Source organism: Bombina bombina, chromosome 4 (genome assembly GCF_027579735.1).
Source record: "Bombina bombina isolate aBomBom1 chromosome 4, aBomBom1.pri, whole genome shotgun sequence".
Taxonomy (NCBI): domain Eukaryota; kingdom Metazoa; phylum Chordata; class Amphibia; order Anura; family Bombinatoridae; genus Bombina; species Bombina bombina.
The window spans coordinates 1,000,824,073-1,000,841,698 of record NC_069502.1 but is presented as its reverse complement, the minus strand read 5'-3'; the positions used below and the strand labels follow the sequence as shown (position 1 = coordinate 1,000,841,698).

The following is a 17,626-nucleotide window of genomic DNA, read 5'->3' as shown; positions in this document are numbered from 1 at the left end:
AACAACTACAAATCAATTTGCTTTATATTAATGACTGCGACTATCCTTGATGTCTGCAAACTCAAGCACAGATTGGCTTCTCCAAATAAAGCAAGTGGTAGGTGGAGTTTGGCTACTGAAAACCAATCGCAGTAAACATGTTATTTTGTTTTAAAAAAATGTTTAGACATGGCTGATATTTTATTCAATAGTAAGACAACAGCAGTTCTTGTAGTTACAAGGTGTTTACTGTCATATATATATATATATATATATATAATTTTTTTTATAAATATAATTATGTAGTCAATTCTCCAGGAGCAAGTTTTATTTATAAAGACATCAAATCAGCACACACATATTCTACATTTATCATACATACTGTTTAGAAGACTCAAAATGTTCTATATGTTTAACAGTTTGAGGACTGAAAATGACCAAGCAGGTCTGGCCACAAACATTAATACTCACCTGTGTGAATGAACTTCCTAGTTTGATCAAAGGAACCGAGGGAAACTCTCGTTTTTCGCTCATTGTTAAGGATCCAGCGTTCAGGCTGTAAAGGTTGGACATGACAAGCAGAAGGTCTGACGTGGTCTTCACAGGCAAGAAACGGCTTCGAGGCACATTGATACCCAAAGAATTCTCAAAGCTTTTAATGGCAGCTCCAACTGCTGTTTCTAGTTGAATCACATTTAGCCCTCCATCTAACGTCTGTAAAGACATGAGGGGTTAAAGACGGTCTTTGTAAAGCACTATTTTCTGTCAACATCACAACAGATCCCTGCCATATACTACTGATGGAAAGGGGAGCAGAGATTTTTTTTTACACATGCAGCCATGTTTACATTTACCTTTGGATTAACAATAATTTCCATATCAATTGCATTGGCATCCTGCAGTCGCTTGATCGCTGGCAATGAAATCCACAAATTGTTTGTGTTAAAGATCTTAAACTTGGAGACAGATTTAAACTCATCCACATGTGCTTTTGGTACTTGGGCGATTTCCACAAGCCTTAGCTTCCCCTCATATTGAGTGAGGGTGCCACCCTGAAAATGGTAAGATTGTACAGATAAATATCTTAAATGGATAGACTTAGATGCATCATGAACAAATCCCCAATATAAAAAATAAATAACATCCTAACACCAATGTCCTCTGGCAAAAGGGACAGTAAAGTCAAGATTAAACAGCCATGATTTAAAGGGATAAGTCTACTCAAAATTAAACTTTCATGATTCAGATAGGAGTAAAATCACATGCTCTATTATCAAATTGTCTTTGTTCTCTTGGTATCAATATGAAAAAGCAAGAATGTAAAGCTTAGGAGCCAGCTCATTTTTGGTTTAGCACCTGGATAGCGCTTGCTGATTGGTGTCTAAATGTTGCCACCAAATCAGAAAGTGCTACCCAGGTGTTGAACCAAAAACGGGTTGGCTTCTAAGCCTTCATTCTTGCTTTTTCAAATAAAGATACCAAAAGAACGAAGAAAAATTTATAATCGGAATAAATTAGAAAGATGCTTAAAATTGCATGCTCTGAATCATGAAAGTTTAATTTCGACTAGACTATCCCTTTAAGATAGAGAATACATCATTTTAAAAACCATTCCAAGTTATTTCATTTACTTCATTCTCTTGGTATCATTTGTTGAAAAGCACATATGGGCAGGCTTGAGAACAGCAATGCACTACTGGGAGCTAGCTGGTGATTGGTTGCAGCACATACAGTATGTCTTGTCATTTGCTCACATGAAGTGATCAGCTAGCTCTCAGTAGTCCTGCTGCATGAACAAAAGATACAAAGAGAATGAAGCACATTTAATAATAGAAGTAAATTGTATTTTCTATCTGAATCATGAAATGAAAAATTTGGATTTTATGTCCCTTTAACAGTAAAGGATTTTTTTTTTTACTAAACAATGCATACCACATAAATGTTTAATTAGGAGTATTACAAATCCTTTGCAACAATTTTGCACACTTTTCTTATAATTTAATAAACTGTGTGTTTCTTTTAACTGCACTTAGAGAGACTGGAATGCATGAACTAGAACCCTGACCAAATACATTGCACAGGTGCTCATTTATATCCTTAATTGGTTGCAAAAGGAGAGATAAGATGAACCTACTCCAATACTTTCCAATAGTTATGTTCCTAAACTGCAACAGTGCAAATTTTGCCAAAGAAATGTCAATTATAAATGCTTTCCAAATATTTTGTATACAGAACATTTATAATGCATTGCTTATTTGTTGGTATAAACTATTAACATGTATTGATAGACTTTACTGTTCCTTCTTAATCGCCCTATTACCCGGGATAGGCACAGACAAAGGCTGTGGCGGACATTTTCCAAAGTACAGACCTTAGTGAAAGACACCAAGGTACATTTGAAACATTATTTTATAGTGATTGGTGTTATTATACTGATGCAGATACCACTGATCCTATAACCAGCCCTCCTCTGAATATACCCATGTGCCAGTGTCACTACTGTGTCTTTGTATAGTGTTTGGTGTTATTATACAGATGCAGATACCACTGATCCTATAACCAGCCCTCCTCTGAATATACCCATGTGCCAGTGTCACTACTGTGTCATTATATAGTGATGGGTGTTGTTATACTGATGCAGATACCACTGATCCTATAACCAGCCCTCCTCTGAATATACCCATGTGCCAGTGTCACTACGGTGTCATTATACAGTGATGGGTGTTATTATACTGATGCAGATACCACTGATCCTATAACCAGCCCTCCTCTGGCTATAACCATGAGCCACTGTCACTACTGTGTCTTTGTATAGAGCTGGGTGTTACTATACTGATGCAGATACCACTGATCCTATAACCAGCCCTCCTCTGAATATACCCATGAGCCAGTGTCACTACTGTGTCTTTGTATAGTGCTTGGTGTTATTATACTGATGCAGATACTACTGATCCTATAACCAGCCCTCCTCTGGCTATAACCATGAGCCAGTGTCACTACTGTGTCTTTGTATAGTGATTGGTGTTATTATACAGATGCAGATACCACTGATCCTATAACCAGCCCTCCTCTGAATATGCCCATGAGCCAATGTCACGACTGTGTCTTTGTATAGTGCTTGGTGTTATTATACTGATGCAGATATCACTGATCCTATAACCAGCCCTCCTCTGGCTATAACCATGAGCCACTGTCACTACTGTGTCATTATATAGTGCTGGGTGTTACTATACTGATGCAAATACCACTGATCCTATAACAAGCCCTGCTCTGGCTATAACCATGAGCCACTGTCACTACTGTGTCATTATATAGTGCTGGGTGTTACTATACTGATGCAGATACCACTGATCCTATAACCAGATCTCCTCTGGCTATACCCATGTGCCATTGTCACTTCTGTGTCATTATATAGTGCTGGGTGTTATTATACTGATGCAGATATCACTAATCCTATAACAAGCCCTCCTCTGGCTATACACATGTGCCACTGTCACTACTGTGTCATTATATAGTGCTGGGTGTTATTATACTGATGCAGATACCACTAATTCTATAACCAGCCCTCCTCTGGCTATACACATGTGCCAGTGTCACTTCTGTGTCTTTGTATAGAGCTGGGTGTTATACTGATGCAGATACCACTAATTCTATAACCAGCCCTCCTCTGGCTATACGCATGTGCCAGTGTCACTACTGTGTCATTATATAGTGCTGGGTGTTACTATACTGATGCAGATACCACTGATCCTATAACCAGACCTCCTCTGGCTATACCCATGTGCCAGTGTCACTACTGTGTCATTATATAGTGCTGGGTGTTATTATACCGATGCAGATACCACTAATTCTATAACCAGCCCTCCTCTGACTATACGCATGTGCCAGTGTCACTTCTGTGTCTTTGTATAGAGCTGGGTGTTATTATACAGATACCACTGACCCTATAACCAGCCCTCCTCTGGCTATACCCATGTGCCAGTGTCACTTCTGTGTCTTTGTATAGAGCTGGGTGTTATTATACAGATACCACTGACCCTATAACCGGCCCTCCTCTGGCTATATCCATGTGCCAGTGTCACTTCTGTGTCTTTGTATAGAGCTGGGTGTTATACTGATGCAGATACCACTGATCCTATAAGCAGATCTCCTCTGGCTATACCCATGTGCCAGTGTCACTACTGTGTCATTATATAGTGCTGGGTGTTATTATACCGATGCAGATACCACTAATTCTATAACCAGCCCTCCTCTGGCTATACGCATGTGCCAGTGTCACTACTGTGTCATTATATAGTGCTGGGTGTTACTATACTGATGCAGATACCACTGATCCTATAACCAGACCTCCTCTGGCTATACCCATGTGCCAGTGTCACTACTGTGTCATTATATAGTGCTGGGTGTTATTATACCGATGCAGATAGCACTAATTCTATAACCAGCCCTCCTCCGACTATACGCATGTGCTAGTGTCACTTCTGTGTCTTTGTATAGAGCTGGGTGTTATTATACAGATACCACTGACCCTATAACCAGCCCTCCTCTGGCTATACCCATGTGCCAGTGTCACTTCTGTGTCTTTGTATAGAGCTGGGTGTTATACTGATGCAGATACCACTGACCCTATAACCAGCTTTATCTGGCTATACGCATGTGCCAGTGTCACTACTGTGTCATTATATAGTGCTGGATGTTATGATACTGATGACGATACCACTGATCCTATAACCAGACCTCCTCTGGCTATACCCATGTGCCATTGTCACTTCTGTGTCTTTGTATAGAGCTGGGTGTTATTATACAAATGCAGATACACATCCAGTATTTCACTCAGGCTTTATTCCATAACTTATCACCCAATATCATTAGCAGTCTCTTGACAAGCCCCTAACTTTATTCAAACTACATTTTTTTTTATTCCTTTTATTTAATAAGAAATAAAAGATACACATAGGTTGTGATGGACACTGCAAGGGCTAGTCACGGACACCTTGCCTATCCCTGCCTACTACGATACTTTTGCAAAGGTAAAATGTTGATGATTTAAGACAGGGATGGGCAACTACTGCACTAATTTTTGCGGCTCCGGGAAAAAACAAAATTTATGCTTACCTGATAAATGAATTTCTTTCATGGTGGTGAGAGTCAACTCTTGGCCACTAGGAGGAGGCAAAGATAACCCACATTCCCAAGCTTTGTATCCCTCTCACTTCTCTGAAATTCCATTCTAACATATAGCAGTGAAATGAAAAAAACATAATTTATGCTTACCTGATAAATTTATTTCTCTTGTAGTGTGTTCAGTCCACGGGTCATCCATTACTTATGGGATATATTCTCCTTCCCAACAGGAAGTTGCAAGAGGATCACCCAAGCAGAGCTGCTATATAGCTCCTCCCCTCACATGTCATATCCAGTCATTCGACAGAAACAAGACGAGAAAGGAGAAACTATAGGGTGCAGTGGTGACTGGAGTTATAATTTAAAATTTAGAACCTGCCTCAAAAAGACAGGGCGGGCCGTGGACTGAACACACTACAAGAGAAATAAATTTATCAGGTAAGCATAAATTATGTTTTCTCTTGTTAAGTGTGTTCAGTCCACGGGTCATCCATTACTTATGGGATACCAATACCATACCAAAGCTAAAGTACACGGATGATGGGAGGGACAAGGCAGGAACATTAAACAGAAGGAACCACTGCCTGTAGAACCTTTCTCCCAAAAACAGCCTCCGAAGAAGCAAAAGTGTCAAATTTGTAAAAAGTATGAAGTGAAGACCAAGTTGCAGCCTTGCAAATCTGTTCAACAGAGGCCTCATTCTTAAAGGCCCAGGTGGAAGCCACAGCTCTAGTGGAATGAGCTGTAATTTTTTCAGGAGGCTGCTGTCCAGCAGTCTCGTAGGCTAAGCGTATTATGCTACGAAGCCAAAAAGAGAGAGAGGTAGCCGAAGCCTTTTGACCTCTCCCCTGTCCAGAGTAAACGACAAACAGAGAAGAAGTTTGTCAAAAATCTTTAGTTGCCTGTAAGTAGAACTTCAGGGAACGGACCACGTCTAGATTATGCAAAAGACGTTCCTTCTTTGAAGAAGGATTAGGGCATAACGATGGAACAACAATCTCTTGATTGATATTCCTGTTAGAAACAACCTTAGGTAAAAACCCAGGTTTAGTACGCAGGACTACCTTGTCTGAATGAAAGATCAGATAAGGAGAATCACAATGTAAGGCAGATAACTCAGAGACTCTTCGAGCCGAGGAAATAGCTATCAAAAACAGAACTTTCCAAGATAAAAGCTTAATATCAATGGAATGAAGGGGTTCAAACGGAACACCCTGAAGAACTTTAAGAACCAAGTTTAAGCTCCACGGAGGAGCAACAGTTTTAAACACAGGCTTAATCCTAGCCAAAGCCTGACAAAAAGCCTGGACGTCTGGATTCTCTGCCAGACGCTTGTGTAAAAGAATAGACAGAGCAGAAATCTGTCCCTTTAGTGAACTAGCGGATAAGCCCTTTTCTAAACCCTCTTGTAGAAAAGACAATATCCTAGGAATCCTAACCTTACTCCATGAGTAACTCTTGGATTCACACCAATATAAATATTTACGCCATATCTTGTGGTAAATTTTTCTGGTAACCAGGTTTCCGAGCCTGTATTAATGTATCAATAACCGAATCCGAAAACCCAAGCTTTGATAGAATCAAGCGTTCAATTTCCAAGCAGTCAGCCTCAGAGAAATTAGGTTTGGATGGTTGAAAGGACCCTGAATTAGAAGATCCTGCCTCAGGGGTAGAGACCATGGTGGACAGGACGACATGTCCACTAGATCTGCATACCAGGTCCTGCGTGGCCACGCAGGCGCTATCAGAATCACCGATGCTCTCTCCTGTTTGATCCTGGCAATCAGTCGAGGTAGCAACGGAAAAGGTGGAAACACATAAGCTATGTTGAAAACCCAAGGGGCTGCTAGTGCATCTACCAGCACCGCACCCGGGTCCCTGGACCTGGATCCGTAACAAGGAAGCTTGGCGTTCTGGCGAGATGCCATGAGATCCAGATCCGCTTTGCCCCAACGACGAATCAGTTGAGCAAATACCTCCGGGTGGAGAGCCCACTCCCCCGGATGAAAGGTCTGGCGACTTAGAAAATCCGCCTCCCAGTTCTCCACGCCTGGGATGTAGATCGCTGACAGGTGGCAAGAGTGAGACTCTGCCCAGCGAATTATCTTCGAGACTTCCAACATTGCTAGGGAACTCCTGGTTCCCCCTTGATGATTGATGTAAGCCACAGTCGTGATGTTGTCCGACTGAAATCTGATGAACCTCAGTGTTGCTAACTGAGGCCAAGCTAGAAGAGCATTGAATATTGCTCTTAATTCTAGAATGTTTATCGGGAGGAGTCTCTCCTCCTGAGTCCACAATCCCTGAGCCTTCAGGGAGTTCCAGACTGCTCCCCAGCCTAGTAGGCTGGCATCTGTTGTTACAATCGTCCAATCTGGTCTGCGAAAAGTAATTCCTTTGGACAGATGAACCCGTGACAACCACCAGAGAAGAGAATCTCTGGTCTCCTGGTCCAGGTTTAGCAAAGGGGACAGATCTGAGTAATCCCCGTTCCATTGACTTAGCATGCATAGTTGCAGCGGTCTGAGATGTAGGCGCGCAAACGGCACTATGTCCATTGCCGCGACCATTAAGCCGATTACTTCCATGCACTGAGCTACTGATGGGCTTGGAATGGAGTGAAGTACATGGCAAGCATTGAGAATCTTTGATAACCTGGACTCCGTCAGGTAAATCTTCATCTCTACAGAATCTATAAGAGTCCCTAGAAAAGGGACCCTTGTGAGTGGTAACAGAGAACTCTTTTCCACGTCCACTTTCCACCCATGCGACCTCAGAAATGCTAGAACTATCTCTGTATGAGACTTTGCATTTTGAAAACTTGACGCTTGTATCAGAATGTCGTCTAGGTACGGAGCCACCGCTATGCCTCGCGGTCTTAGTACCGCCAGAAGTGAGCCCAGAACCTTTGTAAAAATTCTCTGGGCCGTAGCTAACCCGAAGGGAAGAGCTACAAACTGGTAATGCCTGTCTAGAAAGGCAAACCTTAGGTACCGATAATGATCTTTGTGAATCGATATGTGAAGGTAGGCATCCTTTAAGTCCACTGTGGTCATATATTGACCCTCTTGGATCATGGGTAGGATGGTCCGAATGGTTTCCATCTTGAACGATGGAACCCTTAGGAATTTGTTTAAGATTTTTAAGTCTAAGATTGGTCTGAAGGTTCCCTCTTTCTTGGGAACCACAAACAGATTTGAATAAAACCCTTGCCCCTGTTCCGTTCGCGGAACTGGGTGGGTCACTCCCATCACTAAGAGGTCTTGTACACATTGTAGAAATGCCTCTTTCTTTACTAGGTTTGTTGATAACCTTGACAGATGAAACCTCCCTTGTGGAGGAGAAGTTTTGAAATCCAGAAGGTATCCCTGAGATATAATCTCCAACGTCCAGGGATCCTGTACATCTCTTGCCCAAGCCTGGGCGAAGAGAGAAAGTCTGCCCCCCACTAGATCCGTCTCCGGAAAGGGGGCCCTGCATGGTTAAATGCACTACGGCATCCGAAACAAACGCATTAGCCAGCTTAAGGGTTCTAATCTTGCTCAAAGATTCATCCAATGGTGCTGTGCGAATCGCCTCTTCCAGAGACTCAAACCAGAATGCCGCTGCAGCAGTGACAGGCGCAATGCATGCAAGAGGCTGTAATATAAAACCTTGTTGAACAAACATTTTCTTAAGGTAACCCTCTAATTTTTTATCCATTGGATCTGAGAAAGCACAGCTATCCTCCACCGGGATAGTGGTACGCTTGGCTAAAGTAGAAACTGCTCCCTCCACCTTAGGGACCGTCTGCCATAAGTCTCGTGTGGTGGCGTCTATAGGGAACATTTTTCTAAATATCGGAGGAGGGGAAAAGAGCACACCGGGTCTATCCCACTCCTTGCTAATAATCTCTGTAAGCCTCTTTGGTATAGGAAAAACGTCAGTACACACCGGTACCGCATAGTATTTATCCAGCCTACATAATTTCTCGGGGATTGCCACCGTGTCACAATCATTCAGAGCCGCTAACACCTCCCCTAGTAACACGCGGAGGTTCTCAAGCTTAAATTTAAAATTTGAAATTTCTGAATCCGGTCTCCCCGAATCAGAACCGTCACCCACAGAATGAAGCTCTCCGTCCTCATGTTCTGCAAATTGTGACGCAGTATCAGACATGGCTCTCGTGTCATCGGCGCGCTCTGTCCTTAATCCAGAGCTGTCGCGCTTGCCTCTTAACTCGTATTGTATAATACTTCTTTCATAACATTAGCCATATCATGTAAAGTGATTTGTAAGGGCCTAGATGTACTTGGCGCCTCAATCTTACGCACCTCCCGAGCGGGAGACGAAGGTACTGACACGTGAGGAGAGTTAGACGGCATAACTTCCCCCTCGTTGTCTGGTGATAATTTCTTTATCGGTACAGATTGACTTTTATTCAAAGTAATATCAATACAATTGGTACACATATTTCTATTGGGCTCCACATCGGCTTTTAAACATAATGAACAAGCAGATTCCTCTGTATCAGACATGTTTAAACAGACTAGCAATGAAGCTAGCAAGCTTGGAAATTACTTCAATAAGTTTACAAGCAATATAAAAAAAACGCTGCAGCGCTTATTTTAAAAAACACAATTGAAGAACAAAGAACTAGTTCAGTTATAGTCAACAATTCTTTAAATGTATTAATTAGCAGAGGATTGCACCCACAAGCAAACGGATGATTAACCCCTCTATACCCAAAAAACGGATAATCAATTTATGATTTAACGCTTTTATCACAGTCAAACACACTGTCACAGGTCTGCTGTGACTGATTACCTCCCTCAAAAACAAATTTTGAAGATCCCTGAGCTCTCTGGAGACGTCCTGGATCAAAGAGGAAGAAGCAGGAAGACTGTGCTAGAATTTTAACTGCGCAACAAGGCGCTAAAAAAAAAAAGGTCCCTCCCACTCCTATTACAACAGTGGGAGACCTGATATAACGGTTTCTATGCAGAAATATGCGTTAGCCGTGTGGAAAAAAATCATGCCCAAAAAGATTTATCACCAAAGTACCTCACAAAACGATTAACATGCCAGTAAACGTTTTAAAAAACAACATTTCAGATGCTGTGTAAAGTTATTACTAAGCCTGCTACCAGTCGCTTCTACTGCAGTTAAGGCTCACACATTATATCAGTATTAACAGTATTTTTTCAGTCAAATTCTAGTCCCTAGAAAATAACTCTATTGTGCATACATTTATCAGCCTGATACCAGTCACTACTACTGCATTTAAGGCTGTACTTACATCATACGGGTAACAGCAGTGTTTTCTTAGTCAATTCCATTCCCAGAAAATATTGTACTGCACATACCTCATTTGCGGGAGACCCCGCATGCTATTCCCATTTTCTGAAGTTACCCCACTCCTCAGAATGTCGAGAACAGCCAGTGGATCTTAGTTACGCTTGCTAAGATCATAGAAAACGCAGGCAGTTTCTTCTTCCAAATACTGCCTGAGATAGAGAAACAGCACACTCCAGTGCCATTTAAAATAACAAACTTTTGATTGAAGAATAATTAAGTAAAAACTCCAGCTCCTCTCGCGACCTCCTTCTTTGTTGAGGGTTGCAAGAGAATGACTGGGTATGACATGTGAGGGGAGGAGCTATATAGCAGCTCTGCTTGGGTGATCCTCTTGCAACTTCCTGTTGGGAAGGAGAATATATCCCATAAGTAATGGATGACCCGTGGACTGAACACACTTAACAAGAGAAATAGAGAAGTAGGAAAGGACAAAGCAGGGTAAATTAGGTGCATACTAAACTGCCACCAATTGGAAAATTAAAATTGGGCAGGGCTTGTGGATTTTCACCCCCATGAAAAAATGTTTTTTTTTACCAGGTAAGCATAAATTTTATTTTCTTTCATAAGGTGGAGAGAGTCCATGAGCAACTACTCCTGGTATCTAATAACCAAGCTGTAGAGTCCACAAGTATCTGGGTGAGAAACAATTAAGGCAGGCACACTTAATTATAAGCATTAAGTCTGTAAGACTTTTATGTCAAAAGCTTTCTCAAAAGAAAAGAGTAAACAAAACCCATTTGCTTCCGTACAGTGTCCATTTTAGGACATACTTGCTCAGCCCTCCAAAACTCCCTCCTCCATCGTTTAAAACTTCATGTTTTCTCTTGTAAAACTCTCTCCTATAAAACTCCCTCCTCCATCCTTTGTCCTGTAAACTCCCTCCTACCTTCTGTAAAAGTCCATGCTTCCTCCTCTGAAACTACCTCCTGTAAAACAGCCTCCTTTCTGCTCCATCCTCGCTGCGCCATGCTGCCTCCTCTGACGACCTTGCTGCCTCCTCCCTCATCTGTCCTCCATTGTCACACAACAAAATGTATGCTTACCTGATAAATGTTTTTCTTTTTGGACATGGCGAGTCCATAACGTCATTCCAATTACTAGTGGGATATTCAACTCCTGGCCAGCAGGAGGAGGCAAAGAGCACCCCAGCAAAGCTGTTTAGTGTAACTTCCCTTACCGATAATCCCCAGTCATTAAGCCAAAGGAAAATGGAAAAAAGAAACAAGGGTGAAAAGGTGCCTGAGATTTACTCAAAAAATCTGCCAAATTATATTTTAAATAGAGGGCGGGGTCATGGACTCTCCATGTCCGGAAAGAAACGTATCAGGTAAGCATACATTTTGTTTTCTTTCCTAAGACATGAAGAGTCCACAACGCCATTCAATTTACTAATACCCAAGCTAGAGGACACGGAATGAACAGGGAGGGAGAAAAAGGCACGAGGACCTAAACAGAAGGCACCACCGCTTCAAGAACCTTTCTCCCAAAAGAAGCCTCCGCCAAGGAAAAAGTATCAAATTTGTAGAATTTGGAAAAGTATGCAAGTAAGCAATGTTGCCGCCTTGCAATTCTGTTCCACAGAAGCTTCATTTTTGAAAGCCCAAGAGGAGACAGCCCTAGTGGAATGAGCAGTAAATCTCTCAGGAGGCTGCTGTCCAGCAGTCTCATAAGCCAAACAAATCATGCTTCTTAACCAGAAGGAAAGAGTAGTAGAAGTGGCCTTTTGACCTTTATGCTTCCCAGAAAAAAAGCAAGAAAAAGAGCAGATGATTGCCTAAAATCCAAGTTATGCAAAAGACGTTACTTTTGAGAAGGAGGATTAGGACAAAAAGAAGAAACTACAATTTCCTTATTAATGTTTCAATCTGACACCACTTTAGGGAGAAAACCCAATTTAGTACTAAAGGACCGCCTTATCTGCATGAAAAATAAGGTAAGGGGAATCACACTGCAGAGCTAAAAGTTCCGAAACTCTGCAAGTGGAAGAAATAGCAAGGAGAAACAAAACCTTCCAAGATAAGATTCTCTGAAGCTGACTGCTTGGAGATTGAACGCTTAGTCCTGTTTAGACGCAGGTTTTCAGAGGCAGTCATTGATACTATGTTTCAGGCTCTTAAAAATGTTACTCGTAAGATTTACCATAAGGTTTGGCATAAATACCTTTTTTGGTGTGAAGCTAAAGTTTTTTCTTGGAGTCAGGTGAGGATTCCACAAATTTTATCTTTTCTTCAGGATGGCCTGGAGAAAGGTTTGTCAGTCAGTACTCTGGAAGGTCAGATTTCTGCTATGTCTAACCTTTTGCACAAACATCTGGCAGAGTTGCCAGATGTTCAAGCTTTGTTCAGGCTCTGGTCAGAATCAGGCCTGTGTTTAAACCTGTTGCTCCTCCTTGGAGCCTTAACCTAGTTCTTAAGAATTTTGCAGCAGGCTGATGGTATAGAGTTAACTCTATCCAGCTTAGAAGACGTCTTAGGGTTGGCAGAAACCAAAGGTTCAGAGTCGTCTAAAGTAGCTAGAACCTCCTTCAGAAGTAACAAAGATGTTTAAGATTAAATCTAAAATTAACCTCTTCAGATTCTGAAGATTTCACCGCCAAAAAGAGTCAGTCTGAAATTGCACCTTCAGAAGGTAATGAAGTGTTTTCCTCAGAAGGCAATTGAGAAAGGTTGTCAAGCACAGATTTAGAGGGGTCAGAAGCCTTACTAGCAGTCAAATGTTTAGATTTTCTCTTACGCTTAACTGAAGAAGGGAAAGCTGACAAAGCCGCTGTTACTGCAGAGGTAATCTGAGCGGCAAAATCCCCAGGTAAATAAACACCCCCAGGTGGTTGAGAGGACATAGAAAGCACAGTATGGGAAACAACTAAGGCTTTGGACGTTTGAGGAGAAAGCTGTGGCATATTACCCACAGCATTAACCAGAGAGACATTTGGCTCAGAAGGGAGTAATTTGCCTTTGAATGTTAAAGTTTTGGATAAACACAAAACAATTTGAGCCTCCAAACATAGTAAGCATTTATCAATAGAGATAGATTGATCTAACTCTGAATCCATTTTACAGATTCAAAAGATAAATTTAAAAAAGAATAAAAACTGACAAAAATATATTAGAATTTGTAATTTTTGCAAACCATAAAGAATCCTACAAAGCAACCTCAAAGCTCCTACCGGACAGGAACTGACACCCTACCAGACAGAGAAAACAAGACTATTCTGTAAGGATCTTCTCCTTCTTGCTGGAAAAAACGATCCGTTGATGAAAAGGATATTAAAACTTAGCATCCGACAGAGCCCTGCAAGGCGATACACCTCGGCGCAATGTAAACTCACTAGGCTCCGCTCCGGAAAACCGGAAGTGCAGGCGTCACGTGAGCGAGGTGAAAAACATAAATTATGCTTACCTGATAATTTTATTTCCATCGAGGGGAGTAGAGTCCACGGCTTCATTCATTACTAGTGGGAATTAAGAACCTGGCCACCAGGAGGAGGCAAAGACACCCCAGCCAAAGGCTTAAATACCTCCCACACTCCCCTCATCCCCCAGTCATTCTGCCGAGTGAACAAGGAACAGTAGGAGAAAAATTAGGGTATAAATGTTTCCAGAAGAGAATATAAAATTTAGGTCCGCCCTTCGGATCTAAGGGAGGGGGCCATGGACTTTCCTCCACTCGATGGAAATAAATTATCAGGTAAACATAATTTATGTTTTCCATCTAAAGGGGAGGAGAGTCCACGGCTTCATTCATTACTAGTGGGAACATATACCCAAGCTCTAGAGGACACTAAATAAAACCGGGAGGGTAAAAGGCGGACCCTTAATCTGAGGGCATCACAGCCTGTAGAACCTCTCCCCCAAAAACCACTTCCGCAGAAGCAAAAACGTCAAACTTGTAAAACTCCCAGTGAAGGTATGCAAGGAGGACCAGGTAGCCGCCTTTCAAATCTGCTCCATAGAAGCCTCATTCTTTTTTAAGGAACAAACCACGTCCAGATTATGAAGTTACCTCTCCTTAGGAGAAGAAGGATTAGGACATAAAGAAGGAACAACTATCTCCTAATTGATGTTGCGGTTAGACACCACCTTGGGGAGAAACCCCACACCAGTGCGAAGAACAGCCTTATCCACATGAAACACCAGATAAGGGGGCTCATATTGCAAGGCCGCCAGCTCAGAAACTCTGTGTGCCGATGCAATGGCCAACAGAAAGAGAACCTTCCATGATAGAATCTTTATGTCAAGAGAATGCATAGGTTGAAACGGAACCTTCTTAAGGAAGACCTTAAGTATCAACTTTAAGGGGGAGCACACTGTTTTAAGACAGGCCTGATTCGAGATAAAGCCTGAACAAAGAATAGTATGTCAGGGAGATCAGCGAATCTCCTGTGTAACAGAACAGATAAAGTCGAAATTTGCCCCTTTAAGGAACTAGCAGCGAGACCCTTCTCCAATCCTTCTTGAAGAAAGGACAAAATCCTAGATACCCTCACCCTGTGCCAAAGGTAGCCATGAGTCTCACACCAGGACAAGTAAGCCCTCCACACCTTATGATGTGATGAGTGACGGGCTTTCTTGCCTGAACCCGAGTGTCAATCACATTTTCCGCAAAACCCCTTTTTGCTAAGACTAAGTGTTCAATCTCCATGCAGTCAGCCTCAGAAAAATCGAGATTTTGATGTTGAAAAGGACCCTGTTCCAGCAGATCCCTGCGACAGGGTAACCTCTACGGCGGAGAGGATGACATCCCCACCAGATCCGCGAACCACGTCCTCCTTGGCCACGAAGGAGCAATCAGAATGGAAGAAGCTCTCTCCTGCTTTATACGTGCCACTACACAAGGAAGAAGCGGTAACGGAGGGAATATGTATACTAGACCGAACCCCCAAGGCATCGCCAATGCGTCTATTCGCTCCGCCTGGGGGTCCCTCAAACTCTATCCGTATCGGGGAAGCTTGCAGTTCAATCTGGATGCCATGAGATCGCTCTCCGGCGTTCCCCATCTGAGACAGATCTCGGCAAACACCTCAGGGTGAAGAGACCATTGCCCTGGGTGAAAAGATTGTCTGCTTAGAAATTTCCGCCTCCCAGTTGTCCAAAAAAGCCTCTCTTTTTTCCGGCCTTGAAGACAGGTTTGACAGCAGGAATCTGTCCCTGGGCGGAGAGAACTTGAACCCTATCCTGTAACCCTGGGCAACTATCTCCAGAACCCAGGGGTCCCGAACATCCTGCAACCAAGCGTCTAAGAACAGAGACAATCTGCCCCCCACTCAGTCCGCAGACCAGTTGGGGGCCGCCCCTTCATGCGGACTTAGTCTCGGCGGGCTTCTTGTGCTGCTTAGACTTGTTCTAAGCTTGAGCATGCTTCCAGGCACCCTTGGATCGGTCCGTTTTTGCGGTGAGTGTGTTGAGCCTTATCCCTGCGAAAGGGAAGAAAATTAGTACTCTTAGGCTTAACCTTCTTATCCTGGGGAAGGAAGGCACCCTTGCCTCCTGTAACCATGCAGATGATAGAGTCCAGACCCGTACCAAACAGGATCTTGCCCTTGAAAGGTAAAGACAACAACCTAGTCTTAGAGGTCATGTCAGCCGACCAAGATTTTAGCCCCAGAGCTCTGCGTGCTAGAACCGAAAAACCGGAAACCTTAGAATTCAGGTGGATAATCTGCATATTAGCGTCACGAATGAAAGAATTGGCCACCTTTAGGGCCTTAATCGTTTCCTGCACCTCTGCGAAAAAAGGGTTCACCCTCAATCATATCAAATAATGCATTGCAGCAATATGATGCAGCTCCAGGAACTGCAGCTACCGCCGCTGCCGGTTGAAAAACAAACCCCGTTTGTTGAAACATCTTTCGCAACATGTTTTCCAACTTCTTATCCAAAGGCTTCTCCATATAGGATCTATCCTTGGTTATTTTGACTCTAGGGTGTTGTCCTTCGATCTCGCTGCAGATCTAGCCTTCGGGCTTGAGAGTGGAGATCCAAGGTCGGTTACAGTGTTTAGCATTTCTGGGTTTTTTATCCTCACCAGCATGTGGATCAGGTAGTTAAGCCTATCTACAAGGGTTACCTTGTGATCCAGGGGTACTGGGTGCCCAATTCTTAAACTGGTCAGGAGTTCTTCAGACTCTTGGGTTTTTAGGCTGTTGCTAGGTTCCTTAAGTCTATGGACTATTGCTGGTGCGCTCCTATTCATAGGAGGCAGCTTAGGGTTCTTCAAGAGGTTAGATCTTTCAATCGATTCCGTTTTTCGAGGGCTCTGGCTTAGGACCATGCCTTTTGCTTGGATCGCGCATGGATAGGTTCTGTTTAACCTTGGGATTTGGGTCCCTGTGTGTCCCTTTGAAGGGGGCGCGGTTTCTGTCTCTCATTGGAGATACATATCTGCTTGAGGCTTAAGTTTAAGGTCTCTGACGGGTCCCTACTGGTCTTTTGGGGCATCTGATGCTTACTTGTAGACTCCAGGTGTTTCAACTTGGATGGCGATATTGGCCGAAGGGTCTCGCTCTATTGGTAGGGTGGTTTCCTTTGCTTAGTTCCCTTTTTCTTACCTAGGGTGGAGGATGGGTTCTTGTGCGTTCTACTTGATTTGGAGATACCTCAGTATCTGTGATGACCTGTGGGTCCTTGTTTTCTTGTCTTGTAGTTTTTTTTCCCCTTACTTGCGTACTCAGAACCTTGGAATAGAGAAGTGGTCGGCTCCACCGTTTCTGAAGCAGAAGGTTGTGGGTTTGATCCCAGGTAAAGCTCCTGTTATCTGCTGGATTCTGGTATTTGGATGCTGGGGGTCTGAGTATTCTCTTCCCTTGGGAAGTGTTCCTCTTTATGGAAGACAGCAGTGTAGGGGTTCTCGGACCAGAGTACGAAGTTTCTGTCCTGACTTTTAGGATCGGTCAGAGTTCTACTCTGGGGTTTTGCTTCCTCGTAGTTCTATCTTTTTTTCTTTCAGAGGTTTGGGACGCTTGTCTTCGGTCTTAACTAGCCTTTGGACTTGGACCATTACCCTGGAGGGAAGATCGGAATCGGTTTGCTCTACGTAGTGTTGACCGTTTTATTGAGTCTGTCCTCCCCTTCAATGGAAGGATGTTTGATGTCCATCTCTCTTTGGTGGCGTCTGCTGCTGGGAGGGGACGCTCTTGGGAACCCGGTGTTTTTCTGGTCAGGAGTTGTTGAGTTTTTTCGGTGTTACT

The 17,626-nt window shown here is 43.0% G+C and overlaps 1 protein-coding gene across 3 annotated transcripts in view; it reads right to left on the bottom strand.

The window, feature by feature from the left end:
- Positions 1–17,626, bottom strand: part of UGP2 (UDP-glucose pyrophosphorylase 2) — a 481,750-nt gene that overhangs the window by 53,887 nt on the left and 410,237 nt on the right. For all 3 annotated transcript variants that reach the window (XM_053712070.1, XM_053712069.1, XM_053712071.1), the window contains exons 7-8: positions 834–1,031; positions 451–693 (exon numbers count right to left, since the gene is read on the bottom strand). In XM_053712070.1, the coding sequence (XP_053568045.1) occupies positions 451–693; positions 834–1,031 (441 nt within the window). The remainder of the gene's footprint in view (positions 1–450; positions 694–833; positions 1,032–17,626) is intronic.